At 39.8% G+C, this 23566-nt stretch overlaps 1 protein-coding gene across 1 annotated transcript in view; it reads left to right on the top strand.

The window, feature by feature from the left end:
* Positions 1-469: 469 nt before the first annotated feature.
* LOC130904821 (septin-9-like) overlaps positions 470-23566 on the top strand; it is a 146985-nt gene continuing 123888 nt past the window's right edge. The window contains exon 1 of the mRNA XM_057817862.1: positions 470-569. Within this exon, the coding sequence (XP_057673845.1) occupies positions 548-569 (22 nt within the window). The 5' untranslated portion in view covers positions 470-547. The remainder of the gene's footprint in view (positions 570-23566) is intronic.

Genomic DNA, 23566 nt, shown 5'->3' with positions numbered 1-23566 from the left:
TAGTATCTCCTTCTGTCTGCATCAAACACAACTTTAGGTTGCAAAACCTTAAAGTGAAAACTTCGCCTTTCGAGAGTTTATTCAAAAATATTTTTTTGATAAAATATGCACATTGCCTCCAGAGGCATATCTACTGTACAAGAAACGTCCGCTGTCAGTGGAACAACTCTCATATTCTCTTTAATGAACATTTTCCCTAAACGGAACTAACAAAGTGTCTACAAACAACAGACATCATTGTACACTTTATCTGCCTAAGGTAAGGCTCCAAATGTGAAATAGTACACAGTTTAAGAGCCAAACCACTCCCGCACATGCCGCATGGGCGTGCGTCATGACTCAGGAGTGCAGGTGTGATTGTCTCTATACCGTCTTTTTCTCTCTCTCTCCAAAGAGGTGCACCGTCCACTGGAATACACCCTCAAACTTAACATAGTCCAAGTGAAGTAAAAGGGAAAACATATTATAAAACAAACAAACAAACAAACAAAAACAACGGTTACACGTTTTTAAAGATCACTGACTGCAGGACAAAACAGCTGCCACCATGAAAAAATCTTCATACACAGGTAAGTGTGTTGTGCATGCTATAAATAGGTATGTTTTGATGAGAATGCTGTCATCATTGAGAAGATACTGTATTTCCTACAGAATTCATATTTTGGGAGAAAGACCCATGCGTGATCTGACCGTGGGTGTGGTTACAACCCTTCACTCGCAGGGTTGGCCTCCATTTGAATGACATCATGATACAAAAGCTTGCGAGATAAAACATTAGCTACACTTACATGCAAATGAAATCAATATGGCAATATTGTTGATAGCTCCTTAAAGGTCTTTTAATACTATTTGAATGAACTGCATTGAGTTTTTCCTTGTTTTTTTCCAAAAACTCTACTGTAAACTTCAGGATTGCAGATGCCATGAGTAGCCTGTGGTAAAAATGTTTTGGTATCATCCATAGTCAACATAATAACAGCCACTAAAATTTGCATTTTTAGAGGTGAGGTATTTTTTTAACCCACTGTAGATAATAACAGGTATTTATTAAGCATAAGGTGTTTATTTTTGCTCAGCTTTTTTGTCTTCAACCCTACATCCGCTAATTCCCCAATGTCGATGACAGTTTTTTGAGGAATACATTACAATTCCTGTATTTTTGTTCCTGTATCCATCAGAGGTGTAAATCAACAATTTCAACAAGTTACGACACGATATCGATTCTTTGGATAACAATACGACAGTGGCCGTGATTCGGTTTTAGTTCGATTCAAGAGCCTTCTATCGATTTGATATGTCATCATGTACACGTAAAAAATTACTAATACATTTTGACGTTTTTACAATTGCGTGCAGGATCATTTCAAATATTTGACTTAAAAAGTGTACTTTTCGCAAAAGGGCATGGGAAGTGGGGTGCTGCAGCACCCCCCTGGTGATGGTTAGAGTAAAATGATTTTTTTTTTTTTTTAAAATATATCAATAAATAAAACATAGAAACAATAGCCGATTTAACTGTGAGGATTAAATATATATGTTGAAAAAGATTTTTTTTTTGTTAATAACATGGTCACCACCTGACACCTTGCTTGCTACCAGGTCCCGTTGAATAAGGCGGTATTGGAACGGATACGTTAACTATTGACAGAGGAGGCGTTAACATGGCGCAAAAATGAGTTAGTGATTTTTTTTCTTTACAAGAAACAGCTAAATTTTCTAAAATGTGATTCGAGGTCAAAAATTAAGATGATTATGATAGTTTAGTGCAGTCCCCAGAGAGGTTAGCTGCAGATTTACACCGTGGAGAACTTCAAATTGTTTACTCTGCAGCCATATTATTGTTTGTTGTTGCTGTTGACCTGCCACCATGCAGAGCGCTGTTGGATATTCCTGTGCAATTAATTGGTGTGTTGTTAAAAGTGGGTGTTAAACTGAGGCTTATTGGACCTTTTAGTTTTCAAATGTGTTTGTGTGTCATTGTGCCGTCTCGCTGCGTGGATTTGAATTTTAATACATGGGCGCTTTTATTTCCAATGCAAAAAACTCCCACACACTGTAGGTGAAACAGAACGCTGTCTTTGTGGTAGCCTAGTAGTAGTAAGTCAACTATCCAGCATGCGTGTGCAATGCCATTGTGCACGCCTTGAATGGAGAAAAGGCGCGAGCATGACGTTGAAACATGAAATTTGGACCGAAGCGGCTGTTTTGGGATAGGAAAAACAGAACTAAGATGCTCAGCACTCCCTGCTGAGAGTGACTTCCAACGCCCCTGTTAGGAACGATTCATTTAGATCGTTGCTTAACCGATCTAGTTATTGATCCAGATCAGTATAATTAGAAATTTCACGCTAAGAAAATTTGTAAGTAAATTTCAATTATTGTTTCAGTTTTCATACTTTTTGTGACATTTTAGTCTGATGGTGCAATGAGAGATTTTTCTAATGTAAAATAAAATGGTTCAATTCAGCAGAGGTAACAATGGGCAAGAGCATGAATGGAAAAGATTGATGTAACATTTGCGGAAGTTGATGAGGTTCATGTTATCCTTTTTGATCAAAGAGGATTGAAAGGTTTATAGGCTAAAGGTTGGAATCTACAAACAGAGAGTGCCTTGTCAGTCATTAGCCCCCTGCTAATTGTGCACATCCTGATTGTAACATCAATCTTCATCACCTTCTCCTCTCTTTCCTATCACTTCTGCACCTCCTAGTCTTTTTCCACTTCTGCCTAATCTCACTTGCATCCGCTGACCTCCTCCTTCTCCAGCTAAGCTCAAGCTCAGTCCAATGTACACAAGGTCTATCCTGCGGAATGCCTCGTTTCCCGGGTCCTCTTTCCAGAGTCTTTGTGCGAAGCGGCTGATACTTTTCCATTGGAGCCGAGTGCAAGTTGGGTCATGCCACCTCTCCTTCCTTCCCGTCCTTCTCTTCTTGTGTGTATGTGTGCGCGGGTGTCACATTCCTTTTATGGAATCGTATAATAACAAAGTGTGTGCATGTGTATTGCTTCTCTCTTTTCCCTCGGTATGTGTTTTTTAGGCACAAGTGATCTGACATTTTTTTCAACACAAGAACCCGCCTGATTTTTTTTTGTTTTGTTTTTTTGCGTTGACACAAGCAAAACTTTGATATTCAAGTGGTGTATTGTGGCAGTGAACATTATGCAATGAACAACAAGCAGTTTCACAGACACACTGTAAAAAATTGCTGTAAATTTACGGCCAATTTAGAACACTAAAATACCGTTTTTGTGTTAAACAGTTTATTACTGTAGTTGGCAATGCATTGTGGGTTACCAGCATTAAAGCAACAAGACAAATGCTGTAAACGGTATGTTAATGTTTCAATTACATGACACTACCGTATTTTTTGGAAACTGAGTTTTGACTGGAAATTTGGAGCATGGTCAGAAATCTGACATCTTTTACATTGTGGCAATATAGACTATGTTTTTTGCCTATTTAAATTAAAATAACTAGACACCGCAAATAATTTGCCATCAAATCCTGGTGGACATAATTAGCCTTAATTTGGATGTTGGAGACTCTTCAGAGGATGACTTTAGATGACATTTGCTGTTATTCAGTGCTTGTTCTTCAACTTATATTGGGATTTATGTGTACCAATTTATAAACGGTGAGTTAATTAAGTCTTACTCATATTACCTAAATTATTGTATATTAAACTAAAGTTCTGAGGCAGGGGTCCCCAAACTTTTTCCTGTTTGGGCCACATAACTTTTCCCTTCTCTGATGAGGGGCCAGGGTCAGTTTGTAACAGAAAAAGTGTGACGATTGCAGGCGTGCCTAAATGGAAAAAAATTATTGTTTTTCAGATAGCCACAATCAAATAACGCTTTCTGGATTCTTCACGGAAAAAAAGTAAATAAAATAAAAAATAATATAATATAATAACACTTTTAATTAAATAGATAATAACCAAATAACCCTCTCTGGGTTCTTCACAAATTTTTTTAAAAAAAAAAAAGCCAGGGAATAGACAACAATATTGAAAAAAAAAAAAAAAAGTTCAGGGGGCCGGACCAAATGTGGAGGCGGGCCGTATCCGGCCCGCAGGCCGTAGTTTGGGGACCCCTGTTCTGAGGATTGCTGGATAGCGATATATAATAATCATGTTAATTCCTCTGGAGTGCCAGTAGAGGGCAGTTTTCTATTGTTTTGCAAATGATGCAGCTGAGTGAATTTTTTGGGCAAATAAATAAAAGGTGTTTGCCAGTGAGCGGTTAAAAAGGCAAAATCCAAGTGTCTCATACGTATCCAACAGTGGAGTTACAAAACGATAACATTTATTTTTAATTATTTCTCTATTTTTATTATTATTTATTTTATAAAATTATTATGTTTATGTTTTGATTGTTAGTAGTTTTAAATTTTGATGTTGCAAATGTTAGCTAAAGGCATTAGCGTTAGCTGTAGCGGATGACGTATGGGAGTTGAGCCTACAACACAATCACATCGACGCAAACACCAGACTGGATGTTTTGTTGGCCTATAGGCTATATTATTATATTATTTGACGTCGCCTCCATTCTATTCTACTCATATGTTATATGTTTCTTGTGTTATCCCCACTCTGATCTAAACTGGCCCTTCTCCAAAAATGGAAGTATTCCATCACCCTGAAGGCTGATTTATGCTTCTGTGTAGCAGTGACGGCGGACCAACGCCATTAACGCAGATCCGATTATGACCCTACCCAAGGGTGGGCAAACCAGTCCTTGAGGGCCGCAGTGGGTCCTGGTCTTTGTTTCAACTGATTCAGCACAGACAGTTTAACCGATGAGGTTTCAGTGGAAACAAGAAGCACCTGACTGCAATCCCCTGATTGCACTTGTAAGAAACCAGATTGGTGAAAGGCTGACCTCATGATTGGTATGAACAAAAACCCGCACATGATTTTTCACGCATTGTAAAGTCAAACCCTGATAAACATCAACAAAAAAGCATTGAGCAGACAACCAGGGCGTGAACTGGAAAATCACCGGCATGCAAGCACTATGGAAACGATGAACAGCTGGAAGAGATTGGCCAATCAACCCATGCACAACCCAGAGCTATAAAAGCAGGAAAGGAAGCTGGCAGCCTGGTTTAGGGTTAGTTGCAGTCCTGTGCAGCTGGAGACGTTGGCAAAAGATAACCAGGGAGGCAGCCGATAAGCAGCAGAATTAAAAAATGAAATGTGCCAGCAGCGGCCATTAGCACAAGGCTTGACTCATCGGTGGAAATGTTTGGACAATTGTAGTATATTGTTTAGGGTTTTTTTGGGATTTGTCCTTGACCGATCACCACTTCTGACCCAGCCTGTCCTGCCTGACTCGACTACTCCAGAGTTCCAGCCCAATCAACTTGCTCAGCATGTTCTGCTTGACCAGACCATGCCAGCACTCCATTGAGCTCAACCTGTCCTGCTTGACCCGATTACGGCAGATCTCCAGCCTGCTCAGCCTGACCTACACAACCCGACTGCACCATCTCTAGTTCCTGTCCGTTTTCACTGCCTGCCAACACGATGAAATAAAACCTGTTCTGTTTCGCCCCTGACATCAGCATTTTTTTCTGTACTAGACGGAAATATATGCATTCATAGACTGTAATTTTCCCAAATACTGTTAAAACACAGTATATCGTTACAAACGCAGCGTACTGCAGCTCCTCAGTTAACTGCTCTTTACTGTGAATTCTGGTAATACAGGAATATACAGTTTTTCCTGGATTAGACTACTACTGTTAAATATTTTTACATTACCAAGACTGTAAAATAAATCTGGTAATGGCAATCCTGCTGACGGACTTTTACTGTATTTTCTATAAATACAGGAATCAACAGTTTTTCTGGATTACGGACTATTACTGTGAAACATTTTTACATTACCAAGACTGTAAAATAACAGTATATCAATGGCAACCCTGCTGCCAGCTCTTTACCGTTATTTTACACTGAAATTTTTTACAGTGCAGTGAACAAATCTTCAAAAAAGACATCACTTTTTTGATTTTTGTTCATTTTTTTCTGAAATGGGTTTTACCACAAATCTCAAATTTTCAGAATAACTCAAAATCATGGTTCAAAAAAAAAAAAAAAAAAACCTCCTGCACTCTCCTATGAGGTTGATTTTTATCAATTATTTTCATGTCTTATGCATAATTTCAAAATATAGTTGCAAAAAATTAAACATTTTTAGGCCAGAGAGCAGATGGAAACCTTCCAATTAAGCACCAGGACCATAGGCGGAGTTTGACTTTTGGGGCAGGGGGGGCACAACATGTTGATGACCCCGAAACGCAGTGTCAGCAATAAAATTAACTTACAAGAATATTTATAATAATAAGTTGACATTGAGCGTTTTTTGTTTCCCAACATTCTTGAGGGGAATTCTAAATCAGGCTGCGTAGGCAATACTTTTCGCCAAGATCGTCATCCGTTGAATATGGTAGGCCTGCCGGTGTCGTGCCAATGTAGTTACCCCAGCCAAAACTTGTTTCCCCTTGGCAGAGCCATGTGGAGGTAGATTTGTGTCTTTATTATTCAATTTAAAAAAAAGTTGCTTCAATAAATTTAAAAAGTTGCTTCAATTAAAATATATGTTTTCAACCAAAAAAAAGGTTGCTTTAATATAAAAAAATGTGTTTGAATGCAAAAATACATTTGAAACTAAAAAAATGCATGTAAACTAAAAAATGCATGTGAAAGCTATTTTTCTTTTATTTATTTATTTTTTTGATTGAAGTAACGCTGATTTGATTTTGGGACACATTTTGGCAAGGACATTTTTGTCTTTATTATTTAATCAAAAAATAAGTTGCTTCAAAAAATATAATTTTCAAAAAGAAAAATCATTTCAATCCAGAAAAGACAAAATTCAATCTGGGGAAAAAAGTTTTTGAATGCGAAAAAAAAATTGAGATTAAATAAAAAAAAAAAAAAAGTTGCTTCAATCCCCCCCCAAAAAAAGTCAAAGAAAAAAAAAAATTCCCTCCCATATTTTTTTTATTTATTTTTTTGAAAATTATATACAAAGCAAATGACCGTTAAGTCGCTAGTCACATGATCTGTTTGAAGTTTAATTTTGACCGTTTATAAAAATACATTTTGTTGTTAATTTCATTTTTGTTGCAGTTTTATTGCTTTATAACTTGTATATTTGTAGTAGAGTCACTTACATGCAATGACACTTTTTGGCCACCGGGGGGGGGGGGGCTGGCCCCTTTGGCCCCCCCTTAAAATCCGCTTATGACCAGGACATCCCAAAATGGAAAAGACAAATCTCAATTTCACCAGTTGTCTGTTTTCGTCAATTTTTGTCAGGCTTACAAAAAAAATCAGTTGCGCAATAAGCATTTTTAGGTCAGTGAGCATTTCTGTTGCCTTTTTTAGTCTATGGTTTTAAGTTCCTCCTTTCTCTATAAGCGCTTCTATACTGTGTCATTGGGCAATGTACCACAGATTGGTATTGATTTTCCATTCTTGTCCTAACAACTGCTATCTGTTTTATGTTTTCCACAAATAAAAGAAAATCAAAAGTTCAGTTCTTTATATAGCAATTGCATTGTTGAAATGCACTGTGATTCAACGGCTTCATTCAGCATTGTTGCACATGTGTGACACCACTCCCTCCGCTGCTCTGGATGAATGAGTAACCTGTATGAATAACACTCTTAACACACGAAGGAACAGAGTCCCTATTTTCCAAGTCTTCCTCCTGCTATATGCGTTTATGTTGGAGTCCACACAAACATATGCCTCCAGGTTCATGAGCAATGTAACAAAAACCACCTTCTTCCAGGCTGTTTATACAACACTGTAAACCGTTGTAAAGCTTTTGTTATATGGTAACATAAAAGTCAAGGTATAAATGTGTGTTGAGACATATTTGCCTTGTCATCTGGCCCGACATGCCTACCCTTCAATTTGACTTCCTCGAGGCCCGTGAGTAATGGATTACAAAGGAAGGGGAGAACAGGCATATATTCTCATCAACATGCTTTAAAATAGTCATTCATATTTTACTTGGAAGCTTAATATCTCGGGTTAAATTTTTGAAATCGACCTAAAAGTAATTTGCCTTGTGATGTAACACTCTACTTTTTTTTTCTCTTGGGTCAATTCTGATCACTTCTATACTGATATTGCGCTACACCACCCGTGTAGTAAGTGTGACAACCAACCCGCGTGGCAACCAACTTTTCTAGTGAGGAAACAATCAGAACCAGCTCTCATTGTGATACAGTTTGCTATTCATCACTTCAACTAACAACCGTGATAACAACCTATTACTTTGACACGCCACACCAATGATGTCCTGGACCCTCAATCTATCTCTCAGTCCTTCTCACTCAGCCATACGGAGCCTGTTTTGAGGGCCCACTTCTTGTGTTTATTAATAGCAGCAAAGAATGAAGCTCTGCCATGCCTGTATTGATAACATACATCATTATAAGAAGTGCCTCAGCCAAAGGGGTGGCCTGTAAAAAGATAATGAAGGGGTACAGTGGGTCACGTGCATTAATTGTTACATGTGGGTATTTTATGATGACTCCAACGACAGGCATTCATGTTACTTAGTATACATCAGTGTTGTTAATCTTACTTTAAAAAAGTAATTACCGTATTGGCCCGAATATAAGACTGTGTTTTTTGCATTGAAATACGACTGAAAAAGAGGGGGTCGTCTTATATTGGCGGTCTAGACATTATACCCATTCATGACGCTAAATGGCACAAGATATCATTGAAGCGATGTTCTGTCATGACAGATCTCAGCTATTCTCCCCATTCACGACGCTAGATGGCGCCAGATATCATTGAAGCGATGTTCTGTCATGACAGATCACAGCTTCTCTCAAGTTTAACCAGTTTGCAATTTTTTATTGCAATGTTTTTCCTTATTCAGATTTGTTTCAAGACTACAGTTACAGTTAGACTTCACTTTGATCGTTAATGCAGTTAATGCAATTTTGTCGTTTTCTCAGAAAAGATTTGTTTATTTACATTTTAAAAACCAGAAGCCATTCATTTACAAATGTGATTGCACTTTAGTTTACATATTTGAATGTTCAGATATTAAGATTTGAATGAGGCAAAATAACATGCTTTTTCTCTTGAATATATTGTTATAATCATTTGTTTCGGATGTACTGTAATTATTTTCTGTATAAAAAATAATTTGGTGTTCAAAAAGTCTTTTTTCAAACTTGAGTCTTGAAAAAGAGGGGGTCGTCTGATAATCAGGGCCGTCTTATATTCGGGCCAATATGGTAGTTAGTTACAGATTACTTTTCCCAAAAAATAATTGAGTTAGAAACTCAGTTTAGCAGGGAAGCCCAGACTTCACTCTCCTCAACCACTTCAATCAGCTCCTCATTGCACTCCTCAAGTACTGACATTACTTTTCATGTTCTACATTATACATTCTATAACATATTTCACATAAAACATGTTTATATTAACTGATAGAATGAAAAAAATCACCTATATAACACTGTAAAAAAAGTTTCCCGAAGGGATAAAGCAGAGGTCACCAAACTACGGATACGGCCCGCCTCCACATTTGGGTTATTATTTGGGTTACAGAGAGGATTATTTGGTTATTATCTATTTAATTAATAGTTTTATTGTAAGAAAGCCCCATTGCATGTTTGTTCTTTAGTTTAAATATTATTATTATCACTTTCTCTCCTCCCTTCATTGGTGTGCACGAGTTACTGTCTCTCCTCCCTTCAATGCCGGTGTACACGAGACGAGTCACTTTGTATTCGTTAGCCGCCACGAGCTAACCGTTAGCCGCCGTGTGCTTACGGTTAGACGCTAGCGCTAATTGCTAATGCTAATCGTTGGCCCCTTTGGCTACATGGTGGAGGCTGAATTTTGTTTATTGCCAATTCGCTTATTGAAATTGTTATTTTCCTGCTTAATGTGTATGCTCATTATTGTATGCATTATGTAAGCAGTGTATTTCATTTATTTATGTATTTTATTTAATCTTGTTCCTGTTAATTTAGATTTGTTTATAATACAGTATATGTTTATAGGTTATATATATATTATATTACTGACATGTTATATGGATATGTTGTATTCACAGAAACCACAATACAACAAAATAAATCTCATACTCCTTTCATCATCATTAAAGGAAACAAATAAATCCTGAACGTCCCCTACTGATTCTCTGATCGGAGTCACAACTCCATAGCGTCGCCGGCTTTATACCACACACCCACAGAGGGATCCCCAGTCAAATTAACCCTCTTTTTCAGTTATTATTATTTATTATTATTATTATTATTATATAATATATTATTGTTTTATTTACTTTTGTTCCGTGAAGAATCCAAAAAGGATTATTTGATTGTGGATTTCTGAAAAACAATACATTTTTACATTTAGGCACTCCTGCAATCGTCACACTTTTTCTGTTACAAACTGACCCCGGCCCCTCATCAGAGAAGGGAAAAGTTATGTCGCCCCCACAGGAAAAAGTTTGGGGACCCCTAGTGTAAAGCCTGAGTTATGCTTCTGCGTTGCGGTGACGGCGTAGTGACGATGTAGACCCTACAGCAGGGGTGTCCAAACTTTTTGCAAAGGGGGCCAGATTTGGCGTGGTAAAAATGTGGGGGGCCGACCTTGGCTCACGTCCTTTTTACGTAGAACAATATATTTAAGCAAAATTTAGCAAGCCACTCAGTGTGTCACATTTGATTTATTATGTTATTAATGAATAATTTCAACAATCTCGCAACCAGCCTTTGTGGCGTTCTCTTTCGACTCTCGGGCTCTTGCGAAATACTACTGCTGTGAAATTAAACTAGCTTCAAGTTGCTTCAATTTCTCGCTGTGTATATTCCCTGTAATCTTGTCGTACATGTCAGCGTGTCTTGTTTGGTATTCTCGCCTCACATTGAAATCTTTAAAAACAGCGACTGTCTCTTTACAAATGAGGCAAGACACAGTTGTTGCGTATTTTAGTGAAGAAATAGTCCAATTTCCACCTATCCTTGAAGCGTCGGCCATCACAGTCAACTTTCTTTTTTTTGTTGTTGATTGTCGCCATTTTAGAAAATGGAAGTAATGGGTCACACGGAGTAATGTTGCTTAGCCCTTAAATACCTGCAACATGAAGCAATTATCAGAGAATCCCAAAATTTGAAAATTAAGGTCCTAATGAAACCTATTTTTCAAATTTATAAAAAGAAAAGTCAAAATGAATATGTGTAATAAGCGCTCTAATATCTATAACCCATGCTACATCATGTTTTTTTCTCATGCAACCTGCAGATGCATGTGTTGACTTGCATCAATCTTTTTTTTTTTTCAAAAAGAAATGTCAAAATTCTAAATTAGTCTCAAAATTGTGAAATTTTAAGTGTATCAAATGTGATACATTTGGCAATAAAGGGTTAAAGTGCTGCTGCCTTTTAGTGGGTAAATGAGGAGCAGCATTTCGTGTGTAAGCTACTTCATATGCTGGCTGCAGTACTGCTGACCAATTTATTAAGTCTGTGTGCGGGCCAGACGTTATTGATTTTATGACAGAGGCTGTAGGCCAGGTGAAATTTGACCACGGGCCGCATTTGGCCCCTGGGCCGGACTTTGGACATATCTGCCCTACAGGTTCAATGAGCATTTGATAGTTCTGCGGCAAGGGAACGCGTTGCGCTGTAATTCACCGCGAAGCCACGAGAGGAATGTGGCGTTGTGTTTGTACGGTTCTGGGGGACTCTTCTCGACTTCTTCTAATTTTCTTCCGGTTGCACAACAATGCCAACGGACATGGAACGGTTGAATGCAGATCTCAAGCTCATCAACACTGAACAACAAATGTTGATCATACAAATATTGAGGTGCAGGCGACACAGAAGACTGTTGCGGAGGGGGTTTGTCTGACTGGTGATGCCGCACAGAGACTGGCAGTCACATTACGAGTTCTAGCCTCGGGTGGAAGCCAGCAAGCTGTGGCAGCTAGCTCCAAACTGGCGTCGAGCAATGTGTCCAGCTTTTTGTGTAAGACCTGCAAAGCATTGTGGACAGCCCTCCAGCCCGATTTTTTGCCATGTCCAAAAACTAGCCAGTGGGAAGCCATTGCAGATTTCTGGCAGCTATGGAACTTCCCAAACTGCTTTGGAAGCCTTGATGGTAAACATGTTATCATAGCACCGAGGCACTCTCAATCAGTGATGATGTATCAAGTGTGTGAACTGTCTTTTGTTGAAAATTAAACATCAAAACAACTCTTTTGACATCAAACCTGTACTTTATTCTTCATATACTTTAAGTGTAAAATGTAAATAAGTTACAGACTCATAGCAAACATACGTACACAATAAATTATAAAGTGCACCAACCAAAAATACGACAAAGTGATAAAAAGCTGGCAGTTTTTGGCCGACTGTGTCACCGCTTCGTGTGGCCATTCACTTCTGAACACATACATACCTGTTTGGGAGGTTCTTCCATTTTTTTATGCAGTCGCGCTGACCTAGAGCCCCATATTTTCAGCAATCTCCTTCCACAAATTGCTTGCCATTTTGCAATCTTTATAAAGTCTTGACGAGACATTGTGGAGGTTGTCATACTTGCGGACCCTTTCGATGATACTCTCGTCGGCTTGGTCCATTTTTGCGTGTAGCACAACAATGTTTGAAAATGGCGGTGATTTCGCGCTGAACCGGAAACAACCATCTGAGCGGACTAATCACAGTCCTCAGTCAGGAATCTGTGGAGGAGGATGTCAGGCTACAGCGGAGGGTCGTAAATCCGGTCTGCCTGGACAGGGTAGATCTGCCGCAAAAGCATAACTCGGCCTTAAAATGACGCTCGCCACGCTAAATGCTAAGGAGAACGTGAATGCTATGCTAACGCTCTGAGCCACCTAGTCAATCATCATCGCGTTTGCAACAGTGTCACCACCCCCTTCCTTCCTCCCCCTTACGCTATGATATTTCTAGGGCTGCAGCTATCGAATATTTTAGTAATCGAGTAATCGACTGAAAATTCTATCGATTAATTGAGTAATCGGATAAAACAAATATATTTTTAGGTGAAGAGCAATTATAAATATACATGAGAAAACAAGACATTTCATCTAATCTTGAGCCATTTTAAGTCAATCAATGTCTTTATTTTCAATGTATATTGTTGAAAACAGCCAACAATTGCATCTCAAATGTAACTAGAATTTAAAAAAAAGACTAATTCACTACTTTCACTCAAAAAATCTTTAGATCTTATTTAAAAAAAAAAAAAAAAAGAAATATATATATATATATATATATATATATATATATATATATATATATCTATATATATATATATATATATATATATATATATATATCTATAGATATATATATATATATATATCTATATATATATCTATATATATATATATCTATATATATATATATATCTATATATATATCTATATATATATATATCTATATATATATCTATATCTATATATATATCTATCTATATATATATATATATATATATATATATATATATATATATATATATATATATATATATATATATATATATATATATATATATATATATATATATAGTAGTCCGAGCAAAACGTGATGCTTAGAGCTGTCAAAATAAACGATTACTCGAGGTGAATAAAATTACTCGGATCAGTTTTTAAACTCGAGTTACTTGAGTTGCGCGAGTATTCGTTTCAGCTCTAGATATTTCCCAGGCAACTGTGAATAAATCAGGCAACTTGCGCCTTATTCAACCAAATTGTAGTAACGCGCCACTTCACGTCCTCGATAACAGTAACGGCGTTGCAAAGATGGGAAAAGTAATTAGATTACTCACTACTGACAACACTGGTATACTGTACACGAAGCATCATGGTTTTCACATCGTCTTTCACATCTTGACTTTCTCATCCACATTCACATCAAACAACGACCTTCACGAAAGACACAGCGTAGGGGAACAGCGGTCACGCAACCGCAAAATATTGTGTACTTACAATAACATACATAAGCGGCGAGTTCTGGTTTCCTGCAAGTCTTGTTCTCACATAGCATAGTCTTGAGGGCAACTCTATTGTTGTTTTTATCACTATATCTGTTGAATATGTAGTATAACGTTCAACAGTTCAGCTGTCTTTTTCTGTGTTCTAACTGCAAAAAAACACCCTCAACCGTTAATTCATTCACTTCAGCAATTTTCACCGGTTCAACCCCCTTCGCTCTCGGCTGTTTTACTGGATTTTGACTGATTTTTCCAGGCCCACAGAAAATTCTGTTCTATTGCTATATAAACATGGAACCCACCAAAAGAAAGATTAGACTCTCTTTTTTTCAGCAGGAAAAAAAGTAAGTTTATATCTTTTTCCATTCTTTAGAAATCAGCATTAGAAAATAGCTTAGTTTGAGCAATTTTCCAATTTCTGATGAAAAAACAGAGAAATTGAGCTTTTTGTGAAAACATTTCACATTTCACACATTTCAAACATAACTTTGACTTTAACACAGCTATTTTTTGCTTTAGTTAAAGTGGCACCTCCAGAAATTTTTCATAGGGGTGGCCAGAGGGGGCCACTTAAAATCTTGGGGTGGCCAAAACTAAAAGCCATAATTTCAGGTTTTCATTATATTATTGCAGTAAAAAGGTCAGGGGGAAACTATCAGAAAGACTTAAGGACACGGCTACTGATATACTTTGGTGAATTGTGTAATATTTGATGTTACTAATGATTTAATGTGCATAGTCCATAACTGTCCAGTCAACATTTTGAGTTCCACAACAATTCTGTTATATTGTGTTTTGTATATATTAGGCATAAGGTGTACATTTAACTAGGGCTGTCAAAGGATTAAAATTTTTAATCGAGTTAATCACAGCTTAAAAATTAATTAATCATAATTAATCGCAATTCAAACCCCTCTAAAATATGCTATATTTTTCTGTAAATTGTTGTTGGAATGGAAAGATAAGACAAGACGGATATATACATACAACATACTGTACATAAGTACTGTATTTGTTTATTATAACAATAAATCCACAAGATGACATTAACATTATTAACATTCTTTCTGTGAAAGGGGTCCACGGATAGAAAGACTTGTAATAAGGATAAATATGAGTTTGTATATTGTGACTAAATATTGCCATCTAGTGTATTTGTTGAGCTTTCAGTAAATGATACTGTATCGACTTAGCTGTTCTGCCCAAATGCATGATGGGAAGTGGTGCAACCATGACTGTGTGTGGTGGCTGCAAATGCTATATCTTCTCTGCGTTGGGTACACTACAGGGTGTTAAGAAAAAGATCAACTCCTGTCCTTCTTCCCCACGTCGCTTCCCACAATATTTATAGTTGCTGTGGGAGAGATGACAAAGCTTTTAGCCAATTAAAGCCAATTAAAAGCACGGCCCCAATGAATGCTTGTATCTACTCCACTCACTTGACACTGCCTCTTATCTCTGTATATAAGTAAAACGGTGCCATTGTAGGCTGTTTGCGGCAATGTGTGAATGAGTCGTACCGCGAATGCGTTAATTGCGATAAATATTTTCAAGTGATTAATTAAAAAAAGATTAATTACCGCCCGTTAACGCGATAAATCTGACAGCCCTACAGTTAACAAAACAAAATAAATGCATTTATTTGGGATGAAATCCATAACTGATGCTACAACATTCTAACGATGTACTGGCAAGCGGGGTGGCCAGTGGGGTGTCCAACCAATTTATAGGGGTGGCCGTGGCCACCCCTGGCCACTTCCTGGTGGCGCCACTGTTTAGTTACATCCCAAACATCTGAATAATGTTTTCCTTTTACAAAATAACATAAACAACAAGACAAATAGAGCTTTTGATAGCAAAGTAACAATTTATTTACTAGGGCTGTCAAAATTATCGCGTTAACGGGCGGTAATTAATTTTTCTTAATGAATCACGTTAAAATATTTGACGCAATTAACGCACATGCCCCGCTCAAACAGATTAAAATGACAGCACAGTGTCATGTCCACTTGTTACTTGTGTTTTTTGGTGTTTTGTCGCCCTCTGCTGGCGTTTGGGTGCGACTAATTTTATGGGTTTAAGCACCATGAGCATTGTGTAATTATTGACATCAACAATGTCTCTTGTAAAAAAACAAAACAAAAACAAAAAAACGTAAAAGACGTATAAATACGTCTTTGGGACACTGAAACAATTAAAAAATAGAACATATTTATACGTTTTGGGAGCAAATGAGTTAAAAGCATGTGGACTTGGCACACCTCTCTGAAGCAGGCACATACAAGGATATCCATGGATATGTGTATGACACACACACACTACAGTAAATACATGCTCCCTAAGGGAGGTTTCAAGTCATAAAACTCCACGGACGTCTAAAGTGACTCGACGAGGAAGTCTGATCCTTATCAGTCTTGTCAATGTTATTTTATTAGCTGCTTTATTACAAGCTGTAGTTCCCTCAGTTCATATACTAGTATGTACTCATTGTGTTTGGATTGCAGAACTTTGTGTGTGGAGCCGTGTAGTTCAGGGTCAAGGCTGAAATGTACATATGTGAGTGCAGTGGGTTTGTTTTGGTGCGGTCTTCACTTATTAGGAATGCATGCAGGTAAAGCACTTACCCGGCTAGTAAAAACAATGTTGAAAACCGGCCGTGCATCGGACCCTTCAGCCTGTCTTGCCTGGTTTCCCGCCCGCTTGTTGTCTGCACTCGTCCAGCCGTTTTTCTCCTTCAGTCTCTTTCTCCTGATCTTTCCGTGTCTGTCACTCGCCTCATTTGCTAGCACTATTGGAAAATATTTGCTGCATACTCTTAACATGTGTAATAGAGGCCAGGAAAAAAATACTGGACCCAAATGTGGTACATCCACCTGTAGTTGGTAAAAAATAATTTCGTAAAGGCTTATTCAAAGAGACAACAGATTCATGATAAACCGATACTTTTTATTTTAGGCATACCACATATGCAAATGAACCCTCTGATGGGAATAGACTTCACCATGAGTGGCAATGTTGTTTGTTCAGCAAACCTTTCCTCCGCCAGTTTTCATTCAGAATGTGTGTGTGTTTGTGAATCTGATTGCTTTTGTATTTCAAGTGCGACTAAGTGCTACAGCCCGTCCCCTCTGTGTACCTTCACGAGTCATCTGGGGCCTATCACTTAGCAGGTGACATGTTTGTCCAGGCCACGCACTTGACCGGTCATGTTCTACAAATAAACGCAAGCACGCACACTAGCCAAGACCAAATGAAGCACTTCGACTCAGTTAAATGCAGGGGTGAGAGTGGGCGGGAACGGTCAGGAACGCAGTTCCGGTATAACATTCAGGACCGGAACGCAGTTCCGGTATAAGATTCAGGGCCGGAACGCTGTTCCGGTATACGGTGCTTTGATTCAGAAAATATGACAGCAACCGTCAAAACGCTATGTAAAAAAAAAATACAAAGCTGCCACACATGCATTTAATCTCTAAGAAGAAAACAATAACAACATCAGATTTACATACACAAGTGTTAATAACAAGCATAATAAAGTGATTGTGTTGGGTAATCTGTTTCCACAAATATTTATTATTTATTTTATTTCACGGACGGCATGGAGGTTTCCCCAGCTGCTGCAGTTATCCGAGTCTGACGATGACGAGTCACGTGAATGTGAGAATGCACGCAGCAAAGCAAAACGCCTGGACTCATTTATGCATTCAATTGGCTGACATAATGACATATGATCACCAGAGATAGTTAGCCCTGATTGGTTCAAATGTGCATGTTTTCTGAAACAACGGGAAAAAAAGGGCAATGCAGGCAAAAGTTGGGTTATTTATCATATTCAGTTGTATTTGCTATGATGGAACATTTTAGCTGTCAATGTGCACTTTGGACTTATATTTGTACATTTATTTTAGGGTACTTATTCATTTCCTTATGATTAAAAAAGTCAATGTTTGTGCAATCTTCAAAATATATTCAATTTCACTCTGCGTAATATAAGTCATTTGTACTTATTTTCCTGAATGTATGTTACTTATATCTTTATCATTAAAAAACACAACAAAAAGTAAAAGTTTACATAATCTTCAATTTTAATATACATCCTATGTTCTAAAGTAATTAAAATTGAGATTTGGCATTTAGTATGTGAGGGAATGGGGGAAAATAAAAATTAGGAGCTGGAGGTTGGGGTTATAGCTGTTTTTGTTAACTTTTATTTTGCAAATCATTGAAAAAATACAATTTTGAATGAAAATCAGTTTTTGTATGTGTTATAGAAATAACTGACCAAAACAGTTTTCTTTGCATTTCAGTAGTAATAGACACACAAAAAAAAATAAAATAAAATAAAATTTCTGGCTCCGTGGCGACCTTCACATCGGGGAGTTCCGGCAAGAAATTCTAACCACTTTCACCCCTGGTTAAACGTACTTCCTAAGAACCAAGGTGCCACGAGCAAAAATGTTGAAATCATACAGAACTACTAATCGGCGAGTTTATCAGCTAATAATGGAACAAATATTTAAAACATACACTGTTGGCGAAAAGTATTGGCACCCCTGCAATTCGGTCAGATAATGCTGAATTTCTCCCAGAAAATTATTGCAATTACAAATGCTTTGGTAGTAATGTCTTCATTTATTTTGCTTGCAATTAAAAACACAAAAGAGAGTGGAGAAAAAAAAGGAAATCATCATTTTACACAAATCTCCAAAAATGGGCCGGACAAAAGTATTGGCACTCTCAGCCTAATACTTGGTAGCACAATCTTTATACAAAATAGCTGTGAATAACCGCTTCCGGTATCCATCAATAAGTTTCTTACAACCCTCTACTGGAATTGTAGACCATTCTTATTTGGCCAACTGCTCCAAGTCTCTGAGATTTGAACGGTGCCTTCTGCAAACTGCCATTTGGGGGGCAAAAATGTTGATGACCCCGAGCAGTGTCAGCAATAAAATTAACTTACAAGATATATGGTCGGATAGTACTGTAGTTTAGTCCATGATCATCCATTCAGGCATCCCAGCTTTTCTGTCTTACCTTGTGGAGAAGTAGACGGCGCATCGGTTTTGCTGAATATTCCAGCCAGGAACATTTATAATATGTTGAAAATGAGCCTTTTTTTGTTTCGAATCATTTCCGAGGATTAACGTCTTTAGTGGGGCAAACTGAAACTCCGATCACCGTTCTGGCGGTGCTCTCCGGCGTTTCATGGTCTAAATCTTCAATCCTTGGTTCTCGCTCGATAGTTGTTGTTGCTTTTGAAAGCTTAGGTTTGAAAAAAGTATGTGTATCCATCCTGCCTCTTCTGTCCTTAATTTTGACCGACTATAAAAATTTTTTTTTTGTTCATTTCTTTTTGTTCTTTACAACTTTTATAATAAGACAACATTTTCCTGGCAAAGTCTTCATTTTAACTATATATATATTGGAAAGTCTATTATATGCAATGACATTTTAAATCACCATGGGGTGGCAATACCCCCCCCAATCGCCGCGTATGTGCACAACATGTAAAAGACGAGAAGAAATTAAACTACCGTATTGGCCCGAATATAAGACGTTGTTTTTTGCTTTGAAATAAGACTGAAAAAGTGGGAGTCGTCTTATATTCGGTGTCTAGACATTATACCCATTCACGACGCTAGATGGCGCCAGATATCATTGAAGTGAATGCTGAATTTGAAGAGTAATGTTCTGTCACGACAGATCTCAGCTACTCTCAAGTTTAGCCAGTTTGCATTATTTTATTGCAATGTTTTCTCAAATATATTGTTATAATCATTTGTTTCAGATGTACTATAATTCTTTTCTGTATAAAAATGAATTTGGTTTTCAAAAAGTCTTTTTTCAAACTTGAGTATAAGTATAATTTCAGTGATCAGTTATGACATATTTAGCCAAACAAATCTGGCAGAAATATGTCCGTTTTTTTCTGGTTTACAACCAAATTTACACTTGTTGAAAATGATATGCATTTCAAGCTCATAGTGACGTTAAAGGAGAAATGAAAAAGGTCTAACCTAAAGCCATAGACGTGCATTCATTCATGTCATTGAAAATATGGATTAGTATTTTTCCATGAGCATGAACGCTGCCTTTATTCTTCTTAATCACATGCTTCCATTGACCTCAGTTGTGTATCACATTGTCATAAGGCAAATTTAACCAGGATGTTTTGCAAATCCCCTTCAAGGGAAAAGAGTCATAGATCTCCGTGTCGGGAGATTACTTTATAACCCATTGAAGTTACGCTAAATGTGTGTTTGTGCGGGGATCTACTATGTTTTTGTGACTTCAGACAAGACTGAGCAGGTGTGCATAGTCTTCTCACACATGCGTGCAGAACACACTGAAATACATACCAGGGTAAAACTGCAGATGTACCTCTTTTACCTCAGTTCTACACACTTTTTGACTGACAGAAACACATTAGAGGCTTGTCAGTCAGTACTTTGCCCTCAGTTTAAACTAGAGAAACACAGGCGCCAGTGTATTACATCACTCCTGTGCCAAACAACACCTTATCACCAAAGTGCTTTAATTACAGACGCTGACTATATAGGCAGCGGGATGTTTTAATGCACAATTAAGTGTAGCCGGGAGAAAGAAACAGCAATAAAATATTGCCATGTTTTCCTGCGGCTGCACCTGCATACTGTGAACTTAGCATACTATTTCAGACTATTTATGCTGCCTTCCACTCTGCAGATCTCTCGCACACCCCCATACTGGATGTAACCCCAGACCATGATTTTGGTAATGATGTAACCACCAAACTTCACAGTTTTCTGAGTGAATCTCGGATCCATGCGGGCTCTAGTAGGTCTCCTGCAATATTTGTGGCGACTGTGGTGTAATTCAATGGAAGATTCATCTGAAAAATCCATCTTTTGCCACTTTTCCAGCGTCCATCCTCTTGACAGGCTGTGGGCCTTGGCAAATGTCACATGTTTTTTAATTGTCTGTACCCTGAGAGATAAATAGTCTGAAATATCAACATATCGTCCAGACTTCCAGCCCCCTCTGCCCTCTTTGTGTGCCCGGCAATGGACCACCATCCTCGGGTTGGGTTCGGGCAGCTACGCACTCCTCTGACGTCGGCCGGTTTGTCCGGCGATCATTCTCCAGCTGCTTCCCCGGCACACGAGCTCTCCTGCCCGCAGCAGGGGAACGACGAGTTGTAACTTGCTTGCCGCCAGGGCGGGGTCGCCGATCGGTGAAGACAATCGACAACCCCACCGGTGCGTGATATGATCCGGGGTAGTTTTGTTTGATTTTTCGCTTCAAGTCAGGAATAAGACTTGGATACACCTCCTGGTTTGTTTAGGCTCTCCGAAGCTAGGGCAGGGAAATGACAAAAACCGGACTAACTCGGGTGGCATAAAATATCAATCGGGAGGTGCAAGAAGTCGACAGTTTTGACCATTATGGCGTAATTTTGCAATGTCGTACTGAATAAATGCATTTTTAAGATTTCATATTCCATTCAGCACAAGACTGTTATTTGTCATGACCACACCATTTATTTAGCAATTGGGGAAAAATACCTCCTCCGTGAGTCATCACCTTATCGTGGTGGAGGGGTTTGCGTGTCCCAATGATCCTAGGAGCTATGTTGTCTGGGGCTTTAAGCCCCTGGCAGGGTCACCCATGGCAAACAGGTCCTAGGTGGGGGGCCAGACAAAGCATGACTCACAAGACCCCTTATGATGAATAATATTAATGGACTCAGGTTTCCCTTGCCCGGACGCGGGTTACCGGGGCCCCCCTCTGGAGCCAGGCCTTGAGGTGGGGCTCGAAAGCAAGCGTCTGGTGGCCGGGCCTGTCCCCATGGGGCCCGGCCGGGCACAGCCCGAAAAGGCAACAGGGGTTCCCCTTCCCATGGGCTCACCACCTGTGGGAGGGGCCAAAGGGGTCGGGTGCGCAGAGAGTTGGGCAGCAGCCAAAGGCGGGGGCCTTGGCGGTCCAACCCTCAGCTGCAGAAGCTAACTATTGGGACATGGAATGTCACCTCTCTGGCAGGAAAGGAGCCTGAGCTGGTGTGTGAGGCAGAGAAGTTCCGACTAGATATAGTCGGACTCTCCTCCACACACAGCTTGGGTTCTGGCACCAATCCTCTCGAGAGGGGTTGGACTCTCTTCCACTCTGGAGTTGCCCACGGTGAGAGACGCCGAGCAGGTGTGGGCATACTTATTGCCCCCCGGCTTGGTGCCTGTACGTTGGGGTTTACCCCGGTAGACGAGAGGGTAGCTTCCCTCTGCCTTCGGGTGGGGGGACGGGTTCTGACTGTTGTTTGCGCTTATGCACCAAACAGCAGTTCAGAGTACCCACCCTTTTTGGAGTCCTTGGAGGGTGTGCTGGAAAGCGCCCCCTCTGGGGACTCCCTCGTTCTACTGGGGGACTTCAACGCTCACGTGGGCAATGACAGTGAGACCTGGAGGGGCGTGATTGGGAGGAACGGCCCCCCCGATCAGAACCCGAGTGGTGTTCTGTTATTGGACTTCTGTGCTCGTCACGGTTTGTCCATAACGAACACCATGTTCAAACATAGGGATGTCCATATGTGCACTTGGCACCAGGACACCCTAGGCCGCAGTTCAATGATCGACTTTGTAATCGTGTCATCGGACTTGCGGCCACATGTTTTGGACACTCGGGTGAAGAGAGGGGCGGAGCTGTCAACTGATCACCACCTGGTGGTGTGTTGGCTCCGATGGCGGGGGAAGTTGCTGGCCAGACCTGGCAGGCCCAAACGTTTTGTGAGGGTCTGCTGGGAACGTCTGGCAGAATCCCCTGTCAGAAAGAGTTTCAACACCCACCTCCGGCAGAACTTCTCCCTTGTCCCGGGGGAGGTGGGGGACATTGAGTCCGAGTGGGCCATGTTCCGCACCTCCATTGTTGAGGCGGCCGATCGGAGCTGTGGCCGTAAGGTGGTTGGTGCCTGTCGTGGCGGCAATCCCCGAACCCGCTGGTGGACACCAGCGGTAAGGGATGCCGTCAAGCTGAAGAAGGAGGCCTATCGGGCCTTTTTGGCCTGTGGGACTCCGGAGGCAGCTGACAGGTACCGGTTGGCCAAGCGGACTGCGGCTTCGGCGGTCGCCGAGGCAAAAACTCGGACATGGGAGGAGTTTGGTGAGGCCATGGAAAACGACTTCCGGACGGCTTCGAGGAAATTCTGGTCCACCATCCGGCGTCTGAGGAGAGGAAAGCAGTGCACTATTAACACTGTGTATAGTGAAGATGGTGTACTGCTGACCTCGACTCGGGACGTCGTGAGTCGGTGGAGAGAATACTTCGAAGCCCTCCTCAATTCCACCGACACGCCTTCCTTTGAGGAAGCAGAGTCTGGGGACTCTGAGGTGGGCTCTTCGATCTCTGGGGTTGAAGTCACTGAGGTGGTTGGTAAGCTCCTCGGTGGCAAGGCCCCGGGGGTGGATGAGATCCGCCCGGAGTTCCTAAAGGCTCTGGATGTTGTAGGGCTGTCATGGTTGACACGCCTCTACAACATCGCGTGGACATCGGGGACAGTGCCTCTGGATTGGCAGACCGGGGTGGTG

The sequence above is a fragment of the Corythoichthys intestinalis genome, chromosome 16 (genome assembly GCF_030265065.1).
Source record: "Corythoichthys intestinalis isolate RoL2023-P3 chromosome 16, ASM3026506v1, whole genome shotgun sequence".
NCBI classification, from domain to species: Eukaryota; Metazoa; Chordata; class Actinopteri; order Syngnathiformes; family Syngnathidae; genus Corythoichthys; species Corythoichthys intestinalis.
The sequence above is the reverse complement of the archived record's forward strand: the minus strand, read 5'-3'. Positions and strand labels throughout refer to the sequence as shown.